The 21,550-nt window shown below is 47.2% G+C and overlaps 1 protein-coding gene across 1 annotated transcript in view; it reads right to left on the reverse strand.

Annotated features, from left to right (window-relative positions):
- CLSTN1 (calsyntenin 1) overlaps positions 1–18,032 on the reverse strand; it is an 88,324-nt gene extending 70,292 nt beyond the window's left edge. The window contains exon 1 of the mRNA XM_086715609.1: positions 17,675–18,032. Coding sequence (XP_086571735.1) covers positions 17,675–17,765 — 91 coding nt within the window. The 5' untranslated portion in view covers positions 17,766–18,032. The remainder of the gene's footprint in view (positions 1–17,674) is intronic.
- Positions 18,033–21,550: the final 3,518 nt, after the last annotated feature.

Consider the following 21,550-nt stretch of genomic DNA (forward strand, 5'->3'; position numbering starts at 1 on the left):
AAGAGCACACCTGTATCCCTTGGATAAATACTTAGTGTGATTGCTGGGTCGTAGGGTAGTTCTATTTTTAATTTTTTGAGCAACCTCCATACTGTTTCCCAGAATGGCTGCACCAGTTTGCATTCCCACCAACAGTGCAAAAGAGATCCTCTCTCTCTGCATCCTCGCCAACATCTGTTGTTGCCTGAGTTGTTAACGTTAGCCATTCTGACAGGGGTGAGGTGGTATCTCACTGTGGCTTTGATTTGTCTTTCCCTGATGATGAGTGATGTTGAACATTTTTTCATGTGTCGGTTGGCCATCTGGATATCTTCTTTGGAGAAGTGTCTATTCACATCTGTTGCCCATTTCTTCACTGGATTATTTGGTTTTCCGGTGTTGAGTTTGATAAGTTCTTTATAGATTTTGGATACTAACCCTTTATCTGATATGTCATTTGCAAGTATCTTCTCCCATTCCGTCGGCTGCCTTTTAGTTTTGCTGACTGCTTCCTTCGCTGTGCAGAAGGTTTTTATTTTTTTTTTTTAATTTTTTTTTTCAACGTTTATTTATTTTTGGGACAGAGAGAGACAGAGCATGAACGGGGGAGGGGCAGAGAGAGAGGGAGACACAGAATCGGAAACAGGCTCCAGGCTCTGAGCCGTCAGCCCAGAGCCTGACGCGGGGCTCGAACTCACGGACCGCGAGATCGTGACCTGAGCTGAAGTCGGACGCTTAACCGACTGCGCCACCCAGGCGCCCCGAGAAGGTTTTTATTTTGATGAGGTCCCAGTAGTTCATTTTTGCTTTTGTTTCCCTTGCCTCTGGAGACATGTTGAGTAAGAAGTTGCTGCGGCCAAGAGGTTTTTGCCTGCTTTCTCCTCGAGGATTTTGATGGCCTCCTGTCTTACATTTAGGTGTTTCATCCATTTTGAGTTTATTTTGTGTATGGTGTAAGAAAGTGGTCCAGGTTCATTCTTCTGCATGTCGCTGTCCAGTTTTCCCAGCACCACTTGCTGAAGAGACTGTCCTTATTCCATTGGATATTCTTTCCTGCTTTGTCAGAGATTAGATAGCTATACATTTGTGGGTCCATTTCTGGGCTCTCTATTCTGTTCCGTTGATCTGAGTGTCTGTTTTTGTGCCAGTACCATACATTTTTTTTTTTATGTTTTTTTTATTTATTTTTGAGACAGAGACAGAGCATGAGCAGGAGAGGGACAGAGAGAGACAGGGAGACACAGAATCCGAAGCAGGCTCCAGGCTCTGAGTTGTCAGCACAGAGCCCAACATGGGGCCTGAACTCACAGACTGTGAGATCATGACCTGAGCTGAAGTTGGACGCTTAACTGACTGAGCCACCCAGGCGCCCCAGTACCATACTGTCTTGATGATTACAGCTTTGTAATGCAGCTTGAAGTCTGTCCCCTCCAGAATTTTTAAAACTTACTTCAATTGGGGCACCTGGGTGGCTCAGTCGGTTGAACAGCTGACTCTGGCTCAGGTCATGATCTCACAGTTCAGGAGTTCCAGCCCAACATCAGGCTCTGCACTGTCAGCACAGGTCCTGCTTCAGATCCTCTGTCCTTCTCTCTCTGCCCCTCCCCTGCTCACACTCTCTCAAAAATAAATAAACTTTAAAAAAAAAAAAAACAAAAAAACCCACTCCAGGGCACCTGGGTGGCTCAGTAGGCTTGGGCATCTGACTTCAGCTCAGGTCAAGATCTCACTGTTCACGAGTTCAAGCCCCCCCATCGGGCTCTGTGCTGACAGCTCAGAGGCTGGAGTCTGCTTCAGATTCTGCGCCTCCTTCTCTCTCTGCCCCTCCCCCACTCATGCTCTATCTCTCTCTCTCAAAAATAAACATTAAAAATTTTTTTTAAATCCACTCCAATTTCATAATCACTCCTGACTCAACTGCACATGAAAGGTTCCTACCAAGCCACTCAAGTTTATGCTTTCTGAATATTCTTTATTACAGAGAGAAAGGGGGTTAAAGACACTCTAGAAGGGGCTCCACATATTCCTGCTTTTCATATTCTGAGCTATAAAAATACACTGACAACAATAACCACTTCAGTTGTTTCCTCTTTGGTAAAATGGACTGAATGGGTCAAGTTAATTCTAAAATCCTTTCCATTTCTAGAATTCTAGCCATGTAATCCAGAACCTGTTTCCTTTTTTTCAAATTAGCATATTTTTAGGTTTCCAGGTTTAAAAAAGTACCTAATGTCCTAGTGCAATAATATACAAGTGTAACCAGAGATTATTTAAGAGGGAAGATAAGTTGTCAGGTTTTAAAAATAAGAGGACTGGGCCGCCTGGCTGGCTCTAGTCGGTGGAGCGTGCGACTCTTGATCTCGGGGTTGTGAGTTTGAGCCCTGAGTTGGGTGCAGAGATTACTTACACATAGTATCTTTTAGAAAAACAAAAAATAAACTAGAAGTAAAGGACTTACCGTAAAGGGGGAAAAGGAATTAGATGACCTTTCAAGAGGAAGGTGGATTTATGGAACGTAGTCCAAGCAAGAACGAGATCAAAAGTATCGCCAACCCAACTAACCAGCCATTCCCATGAAGACAAACCGGACAGGCACTTATGCATAACTTACTCCAGATTCGGAGAGAACTCCAAAACGACTTCCTTTATTTATTGTGATAGTTATAAAAATCACTTTTACAATGAAATCAGCCATTTAAAGATCTCAAAAGGGCCATCTCATGAGGAAACACAAAGATGGTCATCTTTCCTTTTTTTTAGTACTGAATTTAAAAAAAAAAAAAAAAGCTTGATTTTTTTTTTCCAGATCTCATTCTAGAAATACTAATCAACTGAGTAAGTGCACACCCCCCAAGAAACAGCCCCAAAAATCTGACTGTAACATCTTCTTCTACTTTTTCATGTATTCTGGCCTTTTCCCTCATTAAAAACATGTCCTCTGGTAAAATTTAAACAAAAACCACAGTAATAAACCACAGGCACACAGATCCTGATTCCTCACACGCAGGATACCGACTGCCTACCGAGCTGTAAAGGCCCCTCATCGGGCGGCAGCAAAATGTGACGTTACAGGCAAGTCCAGCCGGGGCCAGACTACACTCGTGTCTCCTACGCTCAAGAAAGCAAGTGACAACGTAACTAGAGAGAGACAGGATTATAGGAATCGGTTGAATCAACTCTAGTTTCTCTCTCTCTCTCTTTAAATAAATCCTTTGCGAGCTGTGCCTTCTACTTCGTCTATGATTTAGAAGCAAATTACAGGCAACATATCCCTCAACTGGATTGTGACCATCAACCACTGTCCTAAAGCAGCAGTTATCAGAATGTGGGCTGAGAACTCCTGGGGGCCCCCAAGACCCTTTTAGGAAGTCCTTCGCAGAGCCCTCCCTTCAGCTACGTATTTGTGTGAGGCTAAACGTTCTTCATCTGCTTCAACCAAACGACAGATAGCAAGGGGTTGAATACAGAATCCGGCGGACTTCTCTTACCCTCACGTTAGAGAGATTAGCAATAATGGAAAACAATGCCAGTCTTCTTACTGAGAAGACCTACTTCTACCGGTTTTTGTTTTGGAAAATACAGTTATGTTTCATTAAAAATATGTTACCCAACTACATTTCAATTTCAATATATGTATATCATGTTATCATTTAATGGGTTTATTGTTGCTCTTTTAAATAAATTCAGAAATATTTTAATAGGTTCTCAGTTTAATTTCTAAGAGTAAATATGGATAGATAAAATCCACATAAACACAACCTCTTCAAAGTCTTCAATAATTTGAGAGCACGGGGTTCCTGTGACCACACAGTCTGGGAGCCCTACAGGATTAAACAGGTCCTACTACATCCTTCTAATGAACATACCCACCACACCCAGGACAAATGTGTAACGAACGACACCGAGAGAGTTACAAAACAACTTGTATAAAATTTTATTTTGTTTCAAACTTTGACTATGATTATAAATTTTTACAAGGCAAAAGAATCTAGAGATATACACAAAAGGATTAAGACTACTGATCCCACAGACGCAGTATTTTTAGGTCATGTTAACCTATTCTTTTTTGTACTCAATCGTATTTTTCTTTTTCTACCACATGGAGGTAACAGCATTTCCCAAACTGCTCTATGGCACAGTGGGGTCATGAAAAGAGCCCACGGTAAAGTGACTTGGATGAATGTGGGTTATTATCCCCCACCACACGCCCCGGCAACTCTTCAACACAGTCTGCTAAAGGTTCTGGGAAGTCCTACAGCAAGGAAACCCGCCTGACAGCATTTCCCAAACGGAGGCAACTGATAGACCCCTCTTAGCAAGCGACACCTACCCATGTAACATCCTTAGGCAAACACCGCGTGAGAGATCATCCGATACAACAATGTGAAGAGGGGCCTGCAGCCATCCTTTACCGTGACGGTTAGAAGTCACCACGTCACTGGGGTGCCTGGGTGGCTCAGTTGGTTAAGCGTCCGACTGCGGCTCGGGTTGTGGTCTCGCGGTTCGCGGGTTCGAGCCCCACATCGGGTTCTGTGCTGACAGCTTGGGAGCCTGCTTTGGATTCTGTGTCTCCCTCTCTCACGAGCGCATGCTCTCTCTCTGCCCCTCCCCTGCTCACACACTGTCTCTCTCTCTCTCAAAAATAAAGGTAACAAAAAAAAAGTCACATCACCATTATTTAGAATGGATGACCTCTAGGACACAAGACGTACAAATCCAATCAAGAATATTTGAGGGCCGGGGTGCCTGGGTGGCGCAGTCGGTTAAGCGTCCGACTTCAGCCAGGTCACGATCTCGCGGTCCGTGAGTTCGAGCCCCGCGTCGGGCTCTGGGCTGATGGCTCAGAGCCTGGAGCCTGTTTCCGATTCTGTGTCTCCCTCTCTCTCTGCCCCTCCCCCATTCATGCTCTGTCTCTCTCTCTGTCCCAAAAATAAATAAATGTTGAAAAAAAAAATTAAAAAAAAAAAAAAAAAAAAAAAGAATATTTGAGGGCCATTAAAAAAAAATTTTTTTTTAAAACCCAGGGGCTCCTGGGTGCCTCAGTCGGTTGAGCGTCGGACCTCGGCTCAGGTCATGACCTCACAGTCTTGGGAGTTCGAGCCCTGAGTCAGGCTCTGCACTGGCTGCTTGGGATTCTCTCCCTCTCTCTCTCCCCACCCCCACTCACATTCTGTCTCTGTCAAAATAAATATATAAACTTAAAAAAAAAAAAGAATATCTGGGGTTATGGAAACCACCTTTTTTACATTTGCTTCAGCAAAATACCTCTACAAGGAGTAAATTTAATTTGTATACATTTTAGAACCTGGACAATTCAAGGAATGGTTTTATTTTATTTTTTTAAGTTTATTTATTTATTTTGAGAGAGAGACAGAGCAAGCATGAGCGGCGGAGGGATAGAGGGAAGCCCAAGCATGTTCTGCCCCATCCGCACGGAGCCCGACACAGGCTCAAAATCATGGACCGTTGAGATCATAACCCGGGACAAAATCAAGAGTTGGACACTCAACCCACTGAGCCGCCCAGACGCCCCCCCTAAATGGCAATTCTTAAGTACAATTTTCTTTGATGAAAAACATAAAGCGTTATTTGAACACAAGTCATTCCTTTAAATGATGCACGTTATCAGTTAGTTTCTCTGAACGGGGTGACCGGCACACACGGGCAGTTCTTGGTGTGGCGGACACACAGCTGCTGGCAGAAGGCTCACCGCGCGGGTCGTGCCTCTCTGCCCCCCCCCCCCCCGCAACCCCCTCCGCCCCCCCAACTCCCGCCCCCGCCCCCCCTGCAGTGCTGACACCCGGCCACCAGGGGGCCTTGCTGGCCCACGTCTCCGCTCTTCTGCTCCCTTCCTTTCCAAGATCACAATGAACAGGCCGCATTCCCTCTTGTCCCTCTCACACAGGTCAGATCACTTCCAAGTCAAGTCACCCTCTTCAGTCCAGCTGCGAACCAGGAGTGACTGATCACAGCTGATACTCCCCACAAAATCGTCTCAAGTTACTGTACTACTTCAAGACCTACTCACCACCACATCTTAAGTAGCACTTCATCAGCGGTTTATAAAATTATTAACACTGTAATGGTGTGTGTGCTGTGTTTTACTCTAAATTTGCCTGGTTTTCACGTGGGTTATGGGTTAGACAGGTTTCTGGCGATCACTTTCAGAGCTTAAACAGTTTAAAACAAAGTTTCTGGGGGAAATGCAATGTGAGTTCTAACTTCAATTCCTAACAGACGGATATGAATTGCCTTTTCAAGTCATCTGGGCATCAGAAATGGGTCCCAGGAAACAATGTGTCAAGTCAAAGCTAGGACAGGGCGCCTGGGCAGCTCGGTCGGTTAAGCATCTTGACTTCGGCTCAAGTCACGATCTCGCAGTTCGTGAGTTCGAGCCCCGCGTCGGGCTCTGTGCTGACAGCTCCGAGCCTGGGGCCTGCTTCGAATTCTGTGTCTCCCTCTCTGCCCCTCCCCTGCTCATGCTCTTTCTCCCTCTCACTCTCAAAAATAAACATTTTTAAAAAAAAATTTTTTTTAAGTCAAAGCTAGGTTAATGCAGTTGACAAACGGTCACTAGAAGTCAGTACAGAGCTGAGGTGGTCAAGAAGCTTCAGCTCAGAGGGACTTCACTGTACCCAGGCAATTGAACATGAGAATAAAGAAATAAAATGTGCCTGAACATTCAGGAGATAAGATCTCCATCTGACTGGATCTGAACATGGACTAACTTTTGTTAGCCACTGCTGAGGGCTTCTCTGTTGCTGGGGCTCCATCGCTGCCCAGTGCACCAGCCTGCCTCAATTTGCCTGCCTATACTTGGATTTCCAAAAGATAAGAAGGTACAGGCAGGACTGGGGCGCCTGGGTGGCTCCATCAGTTAAGCGTCCAACTTCGGCTCACAGTTCATGAGTTCGAGCCCTGCATCAGACTCCGTGCTGACAGCTCAGAGCCTGGAGCCTGCTTTGGATTCTATGTCTCCCTCTCTCTGCCCCTCCCCCACTCGCTCTCTGTCTCTCAAAAAAAAAGGTACAGTCAGGACTGCTCTGTTCCAAGTCAAGGATTTTACCCCAAATCCCTATCTGCTCTCCTATACCAATGAGCTGAGTTACCAGATAAAAAAAAGAAACTTCAGGAAACCCTTCTAGCCTTCATCCTTCAGTCCTAAATCACCAAAGCCTGGCCAAAGTGGCCCATATTTGCTTTCTCACTGCCCCTGGCTTCATTCTGTCCATCAGCACTGAAAACCATGTAAACACACACTTAATAGGAAAAGAAAAAAATGCAACAAAGACATACTTGCCTTATGCATTACTTTTTCAGAGTAAATATATGCTAATAATCACCTATCTAAAACATGTCCTCAAACAAATATTAATGTTGTGGTTGTTACTAATTAAAGTCACCATCAAGGGGAAAGGGAAGAGGTTGTGATATTATCCACTGGTACATGTTCCTCCAGTGAGAAAAGGTTTAAAAATGACCAAGTTCATATAAAAAAAAAAGCATTTGAATCACTTTCTATTCTGGGTTTTGTATGTTTAGATGCTTATTAGTTGCACCTCTTAATTAAACAAGAAAATGTTTCTTACGCTTGGGCATGGGCTTTTTAAAACTCCTGTCAAATGCAAATGCTTCATTCAAGAACCTTGAGCAGGCATTAAAGGATATCTTACAAACAACTCAGAAGCAAGATCAAAAACGTTGCCAATTCAGGGCTTTATAACACACACTGGGGATTATCGAGGTACCCTGCCATTATCACAGCGCTAGTGACTGAGGTGTTCCTGTACCAGAATGGCTGCTGCCCACCTTTTAATCCCGCCCTGTCCCTTTAATAACTGCAGCCCCAGTGAGTCCAGCCTAGGAAAGAAAATTCAATTCAGGCTAGTGCATTTTGTTACTTATTAGCCACTCTGATAAACGTTTGGAAAGCGTAGCAAAAAAAAAAAAAAAAAAAAAAAGATTAGGGATTATCCAAGAATTTTAATTATTTCTGTAGTCCTCATTACTGATTCCCTAAGTAATAGGAAACTGGCATGAATTAGTCAAGGCGTTTTAAAAGTAAACGTAATCTGCTGACGCCAAGGCTTTAATCCCCCAAAACAAAATTGACCCGATTCCTCAATTAGCTTCTACCTCTGATCTGTGGACACTATTGTAATTCAAGTATACTCGGCTTCTACCAGGTGATCAGGAGAGAAGAGGGTAACCCCCCACGCTGAGGCCACCAGAGAACACAAGTCTTGCCTTGAGGAGGTGGGGGGTGGCGGTGCTGGGAAGGACAGGGGTTGGGAGTGGGGGGGAGGGGGAGTGCTGCTGAGGAGAGCAGGGCATCAGCTGGTTCATCTGAGAATGTCCAGAGGACCAAGGGCTCTGGTGAAAACCTCAGGGCCAGGCCCACGTTCTGAATATTAATACCCTGCCCTGTAAGTCTATCAATATTCAAGACAGTGTCCTGGGTTTGCTGGGCCCCATGTTGGTTTAATGCTCTTTGTCATCTTGAAATTATTAGTAAGTTTTGAGCAAAGGGACCCACACTTTGATTTTGCACTTGGCCCCACGTATCACGCAGCTGGTCCTCTCCGTATTCATCACTAACTACATCCGAAAATATGCAACATCAAATGTGACAGAATTCTGCATTTCAGAGGGAATAAATTATGTCCTTTAAAAGTCACTTAACAGACAACTTCACACAAATCATTCTCGAGTTTTACATATCTTCAATTTAAGTTTATGACACTCAATTTTTTTCTTGGTGATCCTTAACATCAAACTACTGTATAATCTGAGAAGAAAAAATTCCAGGATTATGAAGAGCTCAGAACAAATGTGTGTTACACTCTGGTCTTCAACAGAGATGCCAATCTTATTTACTAAGTTTTAAAATTCACTTTGAATCTAAAGACAGAGATTTCTAAGTGCTTCATACCATTAAAGACTGGATAAATAACAAAAAGTTACTTAAATAAAACCAAAGGACCAGACAAAGTAATTTACTTCAACAAAGCCTTTTTTTTTTTTTCTTCAACGTTTATTTATTTTGGGGACAGAGAGAGACAGAGCATGAACGGGGGAGGGGCCGAGAGAGAGGGAGACACAGAATCAGAAACAGGCTCCAGGCTCTGAGCCATCAGCCCAGAGCCCGACGCGGGGCTCGAACTCACGGACCGCGAGATCGTGACCTGGCTGAAGTCGGACGCTTAACCGACTGCGCCACCCAGGCGCCCCCAACAAAGCCTATTTTTAAGCCAATGAGAAGAACAAAAATGTAATGAATGAAGAAACATCATATTCTTTTTAAGTTTTTTTTTTTTTTTTTTTTTGAGAGTGAGAGAGAGAAAGAGACAGAGAGAGAGAGAGCAAGCGCGCACCAGTGGGGTAGGTAGGGGCAGAGAGAGAGAATCCCAAGCAGGCTCCATGCTGTCAGCACACAGCCCGATGCGGGGCTCGAACTCACAAACCGTGAGATCGGGACCTGAGCCAAAAAAACAAGAGTTGGATGCCTAACCGACTGAGCCACCGGGCGCCCCAAGAAGCATCACATCCTAAACTAGTTGGTTAAGAATTCTAGCGTTTCGTCCAGTTGCTTTCAGAGAGTGCAACCCTGCTCCTGGAACCTGGGGGCTCCCCCTGCTTGTCCCCCAGCCGTGGGGTCTGTACCGTAGGAGCTCATTCCTCAGATCACAGCCAGAAATCAGGGCCTGGGGTGGGATGCAGGCTGCAGAAGGGCTCAGCCTTTCTTAAAGTGAGCGGTGGTGAAAACGAAGCTGCAGGGCCGGACGTGACAGAAACCTGAAGGGTCGGTAAACTCCAGACCTAAGGAAAGCCGACTCAAGTAAGGAAAGCATTGCTTTTGTGCTAGCAGGTGCCCACGCTGAGTGATCAAATGTCAGGGAAGTGCGGGAAACATCTGTGTTTACAGGGAAGGCTGGTGTAGGGGGCACCTTTCAACGCTGGAAATGATATGGGAGACGATGGTGGAGGAAGAACTGGTTGGATGAAATGCCAGTTATCACTAGAGCAGAAAACATCAGCAACTTAAAACTCTGCTAAGAAAACTCAGACAACTGTGAAATATGTATTTGAATTAGGAAAAAAAAGCTCCCAGGAGTGATTACCGAGGTCAAGAGTGAGTGTAAGACGGTGTGGCCACTTTGGGAACCGTTCTGCGGCTCCCCAAAACGTTGAACGGGGTCACCACACAACCCGGCAATTCCACTCTTCGGAGTACACCCAGGAGAACGGAAAACGTACGTCCACACAAAGCCTGTGCACAAAGGTTCACAGCAGCATTACTCACTGTAGCCACAAAATGGAAAAACCACCCAAATGTCCATCAACTCATGAACAGACAGACAAAACGTGGTATCCATACAAAGAAATATCGTCTTAGTCTGTTTCAGCTGCCAAAACAAAATGCCATAGACGGGGTGGCTTAGAAACCACAGAAACGTTTCTCACAGATCTGGAGGCTGGGAAGTCCGAGGTCCGGGTGCCAGCATGTAAGTTCCGGTGAGATCCCTCTTCCGGTTTGCAGATGGCCATCTTCTCACGGTGTCCTCACTCGGTGGGAGCGGCAAGGGGAGCCCTCTGGCTTCTCTGAGGAACTCGTCCCACTCACGAGGGCCCTACCCTCGTGCCCTAATCACCTCTCGAAAGCCCCATCTCCAAGTACCATGATACCGGGGATCAGGTTTCAACATATGGATCTCAGAGGGACACAAACCTAGGGCAAACGTGATTCAGCCATAAAAAGGAATGAAGTTCCGGTACCTGCTACAACACGGGTGAACCTCGAAAACACCAAGTGAAAGGAGCTCTTTACAAATAGGCCACGCGGTGTATGATTCCAGTGATATGACATGTCCAGAAGAGGCCGATCCACAGGAGACAGAAAGTAGATTAGTGGTTACCAGGAGCTGGGGGGAAGGGGAACTCAGAGTGACAGCTGACGACCGTGGGGTTCCTCTTCGGGATGACAAAAATGTCTGAAAATAGGGTGCGTGGCTGGCTCAGTCTGTAAACATGCAACTTCTGATCTCAGGGTCATGAGTTCGAGCTGCAAGTTGGGTATAGAGATTACTTTTAAAAAAGAAAAAAAAAAATGGGGCGCCTGGGTGGCTCAGTCGGTTGGGCGGCTGACTTCGGCTCAGGTCATGATCTCGCGGTCCGTGAGTTCGAGCCCGGCGTCGGGCTCTGTGCTGACAGCTCGGAGCCTGGAGCCTGTTTCGGATTCTGTGTCTCCCTCTCTCTGACCCTCCCCCATTCACGCTCTGTCTCTCTCTGTCTCAAAAATAAATGAACGTTAAAATAAATAAATAAATAAATAAATAAATAAATAGGTTCCAAAATTAGTGGTGATGGTTACACGGTTTTGTGAATATACCAAAATCACTGAAATGTGTACTTTAAAAGGGTGAATCTTGGGGTGTCTGGGTGGCTTAGTCAGCTAAACACCAGACTCTTGATTTTGGCTCAGGTCACGATCTCATGGTTGGTGAGTTCGAGCTCCACGTTGGCTCCACACTGACAGCACAGAGCCTGCTTGGGATTCTCTGTCTCCCTCTCTCTCTCTCTCTCTCCCAAAATAAATATACTTTTTTTATTTTTATATATTTTTTATTATTTTTTAATGTTTATTTATTTTTGAGACAGAGAGAGACAGAGCACGAACAGGGGAGGGTCAGAGAGAGAGGGAGACACAGAATCCGGAGCAGGCTCCAGGCTCCGAGCTGTCAGCACAGAGCCCGACGCGGGGCTCGAACTCACGGACTGCGAGATCATGACCTGAGCCGAAGTCAGACGCTTAACCTACTGAGCCACCCAGGCGCCCCATAAATATACTTTTTTTAAAAAAAAAAGGGTGAATTTTATGGAATGTGAACTGCTTTTCAATAAAACCATTTAAAAATTTAAAAAAGAAGGATGCCTGGCTGGCTCAGCTGGTAGAGGGTCCAACTCCTGGTCTCAGCATTGTGAGTTTGAGTCCCACGTTGAGTGCAGATAGGACTTAAAAATAAAAATCTTAAGGGGCACCTGGGGTGGCTCAGTTAGTTAAGCATCCAACTTTGGCTCAGGGCATGATCTCTCAGTTCATGAGTTCGAGCTGTGCATCAGGCTCTCTGCTGTCAGGGAGGAGCCTGCTTCAGATCCTCTGTCCCCCTTTCTCTCTGCTCCTCCCCTGCTTGTGTGCCCATGCTCACACACACAAACACACACACAAACACACACATGCTCTCTCTCTCTCTCTCTCGCAAATAAATAAATATCTTTTTAAAAAAAAAGATTCTTTAAAAAAAAATTTTTTTTTAAGGGATGAAGGAAAGAAAAGAAAGTCTTCTACTGTACTAAACGGTGATTTTAAGAAAATACAGATCAAGGCAGACTTGAAAAGTAGCAGACTCTGAAGCTGTTGTCACAAGAGACTCAGACGAGTCCAAAAGAGACTAGAAGAGAATTCTCACGTCTGACCTCAGGTAAAAGAGGCAAATACGATTCATCCTTTACCAGCTATTTACTGGGGTTCTGGAACAGGAGATGCGTTTCATAGGGTTTTGTTCTAAGTTCAGTTATTGTGAAGTAAATGATTTTGCACCTAAAACTTTAAATATGAAAAATCCTTAGCAACACATCTTATGAGAAACTTGAATCTAAAATAATATCATTCTACAGCTAAACAAGAAAATGAGCAAAAAATATGCCTAAAACACAGAGGAGAGAGGACCTACCAAATCAGGGACAAACAGGAGGAACTGTTTGGATGACTCAGTCGGTTAAGTGTCCAACTTCGGCTCATCAGGTCATGATCTAGGGGTTCAGGAGTTCAAGCCCCACGTCTGGCTCTATGCTGACAGCTCAGAGCCTGGAGCCTGCTTACGATTCTGTCTCCCTCACTCTCTGCCCCTCCCCCACTCGTGCTCTGCCTCTGCCTCTCTCTCTCTCTCTCTCTCTCTCTCACAAAAGTAAATAAACATTAAAAAACAAAAATTAGGGATAAACAAATGCAGTATCCCAATTCCTAGGTGGTGGTGGCTCCACGAAAAAACAGGCAAGGTACATCAGCCTGACAGCAAGCAGGTGAAGGTCTCCGTCTCCGGCCTTTGCAAAGTCTCTGCCGGTTATCAAAATACCACTTTTGCTTTGTTTTTCTTGGTCAGTCAGATTCCCACCCGTTCTGAACCCGTATTTCTGAAGCTCTACCACAATATGTATTTTGTAACGAAATCGATCACCTTGAATCCTACTTAGAAAAGACGGAACATACCTTCAAATATCTCTATCTAACCAAATGAAGACCACAGAAAAAACAAGGCGTATTTTTTTAAAAAGCGTAATGACGGGGCGCCTGGGTGGTGCAGTCGGTTAAGCGTCCAACTTCAGCCAGGTCACGATCTCGCGGTCCATGAGTTCAAGCCCCGCGTCAGGCTCTGGGCTGATGGCTCGGAGCCTGGAGCCTGGAGCCTGTTTCTGATTCTGTGTCTCCCTCTCTCTCTGACCCTCCCCCGTTCATGCTCTGTCTCTCTCTGTCCCAAAAATAAATAAACGTTGAAAAAAAAAAAAAAATTAAAAAAAAAAAAAAAAAAAGCATAATGATCCCAAACCTCAATTACCGGAATATGTGAAAAATAGACTCTCAGTGATTTTCAGGATATTCAGACCTATTTTGTTTCAACTTTTAAACAAAAACTTTACCACCACCTCCCCCCACCAGCCGAAATGATATTTTCCTGCCTCAGAAAGCAATAATAAAAATAATTCAATCTTTTTTAAAAAAATGTCTTAAAACTTTAACATCCTCACTTGAAACACTAAGAGTTGGTCTAAAAGCATTTTGCAGTCAGAAGAGGGACTCTAGTTAACTGACGGTTCCAGTTAACTGAGTTAAAGCTCTTAAACTGGCATCCTTCCAGAATTATTAATTTTATCATTTCTTTAGCAATTATAGGTCTCCTGTGTGAAACAAATGACCTTTACTCCCACAAATACAAACGTGATATTAAGCATAATATTGAAGTCTATACTCAAATGACTTTTCCTCAAAGTTGGTTCTGAAAAACAAGGTAATAAAAGAAGAAACCATTTTCCAAAAAAAGCAGAGAATTACAGTATTTTTAAGAAGCAGGCTCAAAGTGGTAGCCACAAAGCTACAGCCTTCAAGAGCTGCTAGATTTTTACGATCTAATATCTCCAACACTGCAATCAACAGGTCATTGAAAAAATTACCTATTAATCCATTTCTATGCCCACATTGCAGAATTTAAGTTTGTTTTATACTCTGTAATGCCTCTTTCAGTATGTAACATTTATCTGTCGGATGAAAAAAGACAGGACATAAAAGTCCTATGCTGTTGGGGCGCCTGGGTGGCTCAGTCGGTTAAGCGTCCGACTTCAACTCAGGTCACGATCTCGCAGTCTGTGAGTTCGAGCCCCGCATCGGGCTCTGGGCTGATGGCTCGGAGCCTGGAGCCTGCTTCCGATTCTGTGTCTCCCTCTCTCTCTGCCCCTCCCCCGTTCATGCTCTGTCTCTATCTCAAAAATAAAAAAAATAAACGTTAAAAAAAAAAAGTCCTATGCTGTCAAAACGGACAGGTGTCCGTCCATTCAATCACTCAACAAATACTGAGTACCTACGGGTACTGTGTGGGGGTGACAGGATTCACACACACACAAAACACACCAAACACCTGTCCACCTTGGAAGGGCCAATGTCCTAGTGAGGGGAGCTAGACAATAAACAAAATAGAGGGGTAGAATGGGGTTAAGTGCTACGGAAAGAGAAAAAAAAAAAAAATGAGGCAGGGAAGGGAGGATTCAGGGGTTCACAGAGAGATGTCATTTCACACATGAAGGTGGGGAGAGGCCTCACTGAGAAGTCTGTGTACAAACTGGAAAATAACAATAAATATTATTTCTTTAGCTTTGAAATGCAGTCCACAATAGCATTTTTTATTTTTTTATTTTATTTTTTTTTTATTTTTTTTTATTTTTTTTAACGTTTATTTATTTTTGAGACAGGGAGAGACAGAACATGAACAGGGGAGGGTCAGAGAGAGGGAGACACAGAATCTGAAGCAGGCTCCAGGCTCTGAGCTGTCAGCACAGAGCCCGACACGGGGCTAGAACTCACGGACTGCGAGATCATGACCTGAGCCGAAGTCGGCCGCCCAACCGACTGAGCCACCCAGGCACCCCAACAATAGCATTTTTTAAAAATACTCCTGGGGCGCCTGGGTGGCTCAGTTGGTCAAGCATCTGACTTCAGCTCAGGTCACGATCTCATGGTTCAATGGGTTCGAGCCCCGCATCTGGCTCTGTGCTGACAACTCTGAGCCGAGAACCTGCTTGGGATTCTGTGTCTCCCTCTCTCTGCCCCTCCCCTGCTCATGCTCTGTCTCTCTCTCTCTCTCTCTCTCTCTCTGTCTCAAAAATAAATAAACATTATAAAAAAAAATTATCCTAAGCTTTCTATAGTCTCTATTTCAACTTATTTCCTGATCATTGACTGACTGCCCGGAGAGAAAGCAAGCAGCCTAGGGCATGCCAAGGATATGCCTGATATTTTGATTTACTCGATGTTTTTTAAGAACTACACCTACAAATACCTACAAATCAAAATCTGGACTATTAGAGTACGACTGGAAGCTCATATCAGCTCTCTTACAGCAATAAAAAAAGTCAGCTATTTGGGGCGCCTGCGTGGCTCAGTTGGTTGAGCATCTGACTTCAGCTCAGGTCATGATCTCCAAGGTTCGTGGGTTTGAGCCCTGCGCTGGGCTCTCTGCGGTCAGCATGGAGAGGTCAGCTTGGGATCCTCTGTCCCCCTCTCTCTCTCTGCCCCTCCATACTCTCTCTCTCAAAAATAAACCTTTAAAAAAACTACAGAAATTGTTTACAAAGTCAGGTATTAGTTGAAATGATCACCTTTAAAATGAACCCACAGAAAGTGTCTCCACAAACATATGTAACCCCTCAAAATGAGATCATTTTATTAGCATTTCTTGTAGCATTCACATTTTTTACCTAGCAGGCTGGGGGGGGGGGGGGGTGGAGGCGGGGAGGGAAGCAACAAAATAACTGATGTTCAAAATGTGTTTTTATTTTGAAGACTATTCTTAAGTACTATAAATGCACCAGAAAAGCTTAGAAAGTTAGCAATTTACAAAGGACTCAGCCCTCAACACATCTTTCACGTAAGATTTCCACCATCATGAATATCTGATAGTTGAAATTTCTATTTGTTAAGTATCCAAGTAATTCAATAATGAACAGCAAATGGAGATGAATGGACAAACGGGAAAATACGGATTTTAACAAGAAATGTTATCACCGACTAAACTAAATACATTTGAACGGTTCCCAAAATACCCAATCCAAGCACATATTTTTGAAATGTGTGGGTTTTCCCCAAGAGAAGCAGAACTCTGACATTTTCTCTTGGATATATTAGACTTTCAGATCTCCATTCCACATCTGGAAAGAACACTTCAAACTCAGCTTGATACAACTTTTAAAAATCAAACTGAGAGCCATCAGATAGTGACTAAGACTTGACTATGTCCGTCAACACAATGTTAGAAATGAACTGAAAGAAGTATTCAAAGTTCATTATCATCCTCGATGTGAAGAAAGGAACATGGGAAAAAAGATGCATTTGCCTCTTCTGCCCTTTAATTTGTGAACACCATACTTCTCTCCATATGTCATGCCAAGAAAGAGAAAATGAGGATTTTTTTTTTTAAAGACTGCTAGTATGAAATACGACCGTTTCATCTAGCCTATCAGCCCTCTCCTCCCCCCCAGAAGATTTTTTATTAAAAATTAAAAAATCGAAAGAATAGATCCAAGGACTCTATAGACGACACCTAGATTACTTTGCTCCAAGGCCACGGAAAATGTTTACGATTCCGAGATCCATTCGGAAGCACGTATCTGCAATGCGTAAGCTTTTCGCTGGCAAGATCAGTCAACATCAGAGAGCGCGTACTGTTTAAAAGGTTAAGTGGATGAAGGTTAAAACAACAACGATCAATTCACTAAAAAATACATATATATTTATATATATATTTATATATTTTTTTTCTTTTTCTTTTTTTTTTTTTTTTTTGCCAAGTAACCATCACATAATTTCGGCCCTGAGGAATCCGACAGAGGTTTCCGTTGAGGACATGTAAGCCCTCGCACGATCTAAATTACCGTCAGGAAACCTGCACCCAGGTGTCGGGAGCGGAGGAGACGCGGGTTTCTGACGCCGGGTGCGACGGCAATCGTACACCTCAATCACAATTGCACCTTTGGGCAAAACGTGGGAGGGAAGCGAGAAGTTTCAGCCTCTGCTCGTCTGAAAACAGACAAGGTTTAAAGGACCCCGGGGAGGGGGGAGGCGGAAAGGGGCGAGGATGCGGCGTCCGCGATGCAGCGGCCGGGAAGCGGGATCCGGGAAAGGGATGCGGAGGAGTGGGCTCTTATGTAAGCGCACACCGAAACCTGTGCGTGCGCCCCCAGCCCGGTGCACGTCCGAGCACACGACACACGTACGCGGCCTCTCGCCGGGCTGCACCCCCGCCTGCGGGCGCCGCGGGGGAAGGTGGGGACCGACCCTCGGGCCCGCCGGCACGTCCCCCCCACCCCCAGACCCGCGCGGCCGCCGCCCGGGGCCCGAGCCCGGCTTCCCCGCCCCGGGCCCGCCGCTTACCTCGCGTGGCCCAGACCCCGCCGCCGCTCAGCAGCCCGGCCAGCAGCAGCCAGGCGGCCGGGGCCGGCGCGAGCGCAGGGCGGCGCAGCATCGCTCGGGCTCCCGGCGCCGCGGCCGGCTCGAGGCGGGAGCGGCAGGCAGGCGTGCGGGGCGCCGAGCGGGGCTCTCGCGGCCCGGGGCCGGCTGCTTCGCGCGGCGGAGAGCTCCGGGATCCGACGAGCCGCCGCCGCGACGCTGGGCCGCGCGCTCGGGCCGCGGGCGCCCTCCCCTCCGCCGAGGCAGCGCTTGGCTGGAGGCGGCGGCAGCAACTAAGATGGCGGCGGCGCGCTCTCACGGGTCCGGCGAGGGTACCGGCGGGGGCGGGGTGGCGGCGGGAGGGGAGCGCGCGCGCGCGCGCGGGAGGGGCGGGGTGGCGGCGGGAGGGGCGCGCGCGCGGGAGAGGCGGGGGCGGGGCGCGCACCTCGAACCGCCGACGGAGCCCGGAGCGCGCGCCTGCGGGGCCGCGCCCGGGGAAGGGGTGGCGGCGGGGGGTGGGGGGGGGTTGTCTCCCGGGCGGCTCCGGAAAGTCAGGGGGGGAGGGCTGCGCCCCCTGCCCCCGCTGCGGCCGAGAGCATCAACCCCTCGCCCCCCCCCCCCACCCGCCACGAGTTCCCCCCCGCCGGCTCCGGAGCCAAGCGAGCCGGCCTTTCAACCCTCCGCACCCGCAGCCCCAGGGAGTGCAGACCCCTCGGGGGGGGGGGGGTGCAGCCCGCCGCCCCTGAGCGCCAACACGTTGAGTCACTTTGGGCAAAGCGCGTCGCCTCCCAGAGTCCCGGTGTCCTCCTCTTCTGCCCCGTGGAGGTGGTGAGAGGGAGCCTGCGGGGTCGGGAAAGGTTTTCAAGGAGACCGAGGTCAGCGAACCGCACTTTGGAAACAGCCCAAGACTGCGCAGCACGTGCTGCGAAGGTTCAGCCCTAGGAGGGGGCATTCACTGCCCCCAGGGAGTCCGCCCTGAATTTGTAACTCAAGATTCCTTTATTTGCCGAAGAAATCTGTGATGCTGGATGATCTTCATGTGACGCCAATGGTCCCTTAGAAATGCAGATCCAAAGGCATTAAGAAGGATTCCTCCCAGGGGCTTGAGTCGTCCCCTTTTCCTTCTGCCCTGGCGCCCCCACCTTCCCTCGGCCCCTGCGACCACCCCACACTAGAGGAAAGGACTGGAACGGCCATGGATGGGCTCCTGTGCCAGGCACTGTGCCCATTACTGGCACCATTTTGCAGGTGAGGACACTGACTGAAAGGCAAAATGACATCCGCGATTGCAGGGCAACTACGGTAAGAAGAACAACCAGCCCTCAAGGACAAGGTGGTGACTCTAGGGAGACTCCAAGAGCAAAAAGTTAAATAACAATGAAATGTGAATTAGTCGAGACTGTGCTGGAAGGAGCTTTCAAAGGTGATTCAAACACTGTGATTGCCACAGCCTTGATAGCTGAGAGCGTCTGGCGGGCTGGTGGGCTTTGTGGAGGCCAGCGTGGGGTGGGGTACAGGAGGTGGGCCCCTTGGGGGCTAGGAGAAGTAGGAGGAGAGTGGAGGACTTACTTAGGAGAGTAGTGGGTCAAGTAGATTCTGGCCAAACCGGGAGGCGCCTTAAGTGACGGGAATACCCTGAACAACAGTGAACAGAGGCACGATGGGACCTGAGGGCAGTTGCAAAGCAATCTGTAATGGGCTACGCTCTTCCCTGTCCTTTGTCCCTCAAAAGCATCCCTCCACCAAGGCCTGCAAATTCCATCTCTCCTTCCGCTGTCACCCCCTTCCCTGGGTCCAAGAAGACCAGACTCCCCTTGGGTGGACCCCTCCCGTGGTACGTGCCCGGCCCCTACCATCTCCAGCCCTCACCTCTCCAACTCCTTCCAGCCAGCACTGCAGAATCATCCTCTCCGGGCACTGCTTTCAGGGATTCTGTTCCTGCTGGCTCCTTGTTGCCACCTTATCTGGTCCAGACAGCTCTGCCAGGCTTCCCACGCCTCCATCTCAGGCCCCACCCTGCCGACCTCAGGGCCTGCAGACTGTCTCAACACTGTCTGTGCTCAAGTTCATTCCTGCCCGGGACCAGCTGTGTGTAGCACGTCCTCCCCCACCTTTGCCCTAAGTCACACGTGGGCTATCTCCTGTAGGAAGTCCTCTTGACCATCAGGCCATCCCTCCCCCATCCGCACCTGCTCTGAACCAGGCAGTCCCGGGTTGACAATCTGCTACTTCGTGTGCCATTGACTAACCCACGCGTATCCTTTTCTTCTCCCCGCTGTGTTCTAGTGGAAAGGACCCAGATGGTACCATCAGACAGCACTGGACAGGAACTCTGGCTGCTTCTACTACGGATGATCTTGACAAGACGCAGAACTTTGAGTCTCTTTCCTCACCTGTGAAATGGGATAGTAATACTCATTTCCTGGAGTTGTCGGAATCAAATAACGACGCGATTAAAGGGCGTCACAGAGCCTTGCACACAGTAGGTCTAAACGCACAGGAACCTCTTTTGCCCTCAGGCAACTTCTGAGCTGCTTGTACACAGCTGAACATACGGGAGGCACTCCATAAATACTCGGCGATGAACCAAGTGAATTGCTGCGTTCATTTTTCTATTGTGGAGATCACACCTCGGAGGATAAAAAACATACCCGGTAGGTTTCCAGGGACCTTTGAGATTTACAAAACATAAAATCAGAAAGGTATAAATCTCAGAACTATGCCTTGAGTCAATAGACTGATGCCAAGAGGGAGAACGTAACGTATTCAGTTCTATTAGAAACACAAACAAAAGCTCTTTGGTGTCTGGAATCCTGATCCCTTTATCTTCTTACCCTCACTGTCCCTTAAAGAAACAAAGAGGTAGATCAAAAGGGTCCAGCGGCAGGTGGGCAGACAGACAGCCGGTGAGCTCAGTGCAACCTGCACATGCTGAGATTTTGCCCACGGGAGAGTTAGTCCAGCCGCAAAGCTCAGCTTGAGTGTCTTGGAAGCCAGGGAAACCGGTGAACTCAGTTTCCGGGTGGCCTGACAATAGCCTCGGCCACATTGGCACTCGTCAAAGGTCTCCGCGCGACAGATCAGTTAATCCTCAAAACGGCCCCGAGATGGGGATCGATCCAGGCTTAACAGTTAGCAGAGAGGGTCCTCTCCTGAGCTGAGCCAGCGGCCGAGTGGGCCCAGAGCCGTGGGAAACGAGGCACCACCCGGGCTTGTCCTTAGTCGGGGTCAGACATGGCAGGATAAGGAGGTGACTTTGAGGGGCGCCTGGGTGGCTCAGTCGGTTGAGCGTCCGGCTTCGGCTCACGGTCTGTGAGTTCGAGCCCTGCGTCGGGCTCTGTGCTGACGGCTCGGAGCCTGGAGCCTGCTTCCGATTCTGTGTCTCCCTCTCTCTCTGCCCCTCCCCCACTCCTGCTCTGTCTCTCTCTGTCTCAGAAATAAATAAACATTAAAAAAAAAATTTTTAAAAAGGAGGTGACTTTGATAACTAAGCAAGGAAGACTAGAGCTTTTGAGCATGTAGTCGACCTATCTGTGCATTAGGTAAGAAGGACACAGAATTTCCAGGGAGCTGCATCTTTTGAAATGATTCTTGCTAACGACAACAGGTCTCTACTAAGCCCTTTACTGGTGACATCTCATTTATGCCTCCCACAACCTTTCCAGAAGGTGCGTTTATTGTTCTAGATGAGAAAAAAATGTGAAATTTGATGAAGAGCCTATTGCTCGAAAGAAGGACACCCGGGTTTTACTTTTATGTCTGCCTGAGCCCAAAACGATGCCTCAGCCCCTATATGAAAGGATACCTCACCTCAGATGCAAAAAAAGAGAGAGAGAGAGAGAGAGAGAGAGTGAGTGAGAG

Source organism: Puma concolor, chromosome C1 (genome assembly GCF_028749965.1).
Source record: "Puma concolor isolate L17-30 chromosome C1, mPumCon1.1.hap2, whole genome shotgun sequence".
Lineage (NCBI taxonomy): Eukaryota > Metazoa > Chordata > Mammalia > Carnivora > Felidae > Puma > Puma concolor.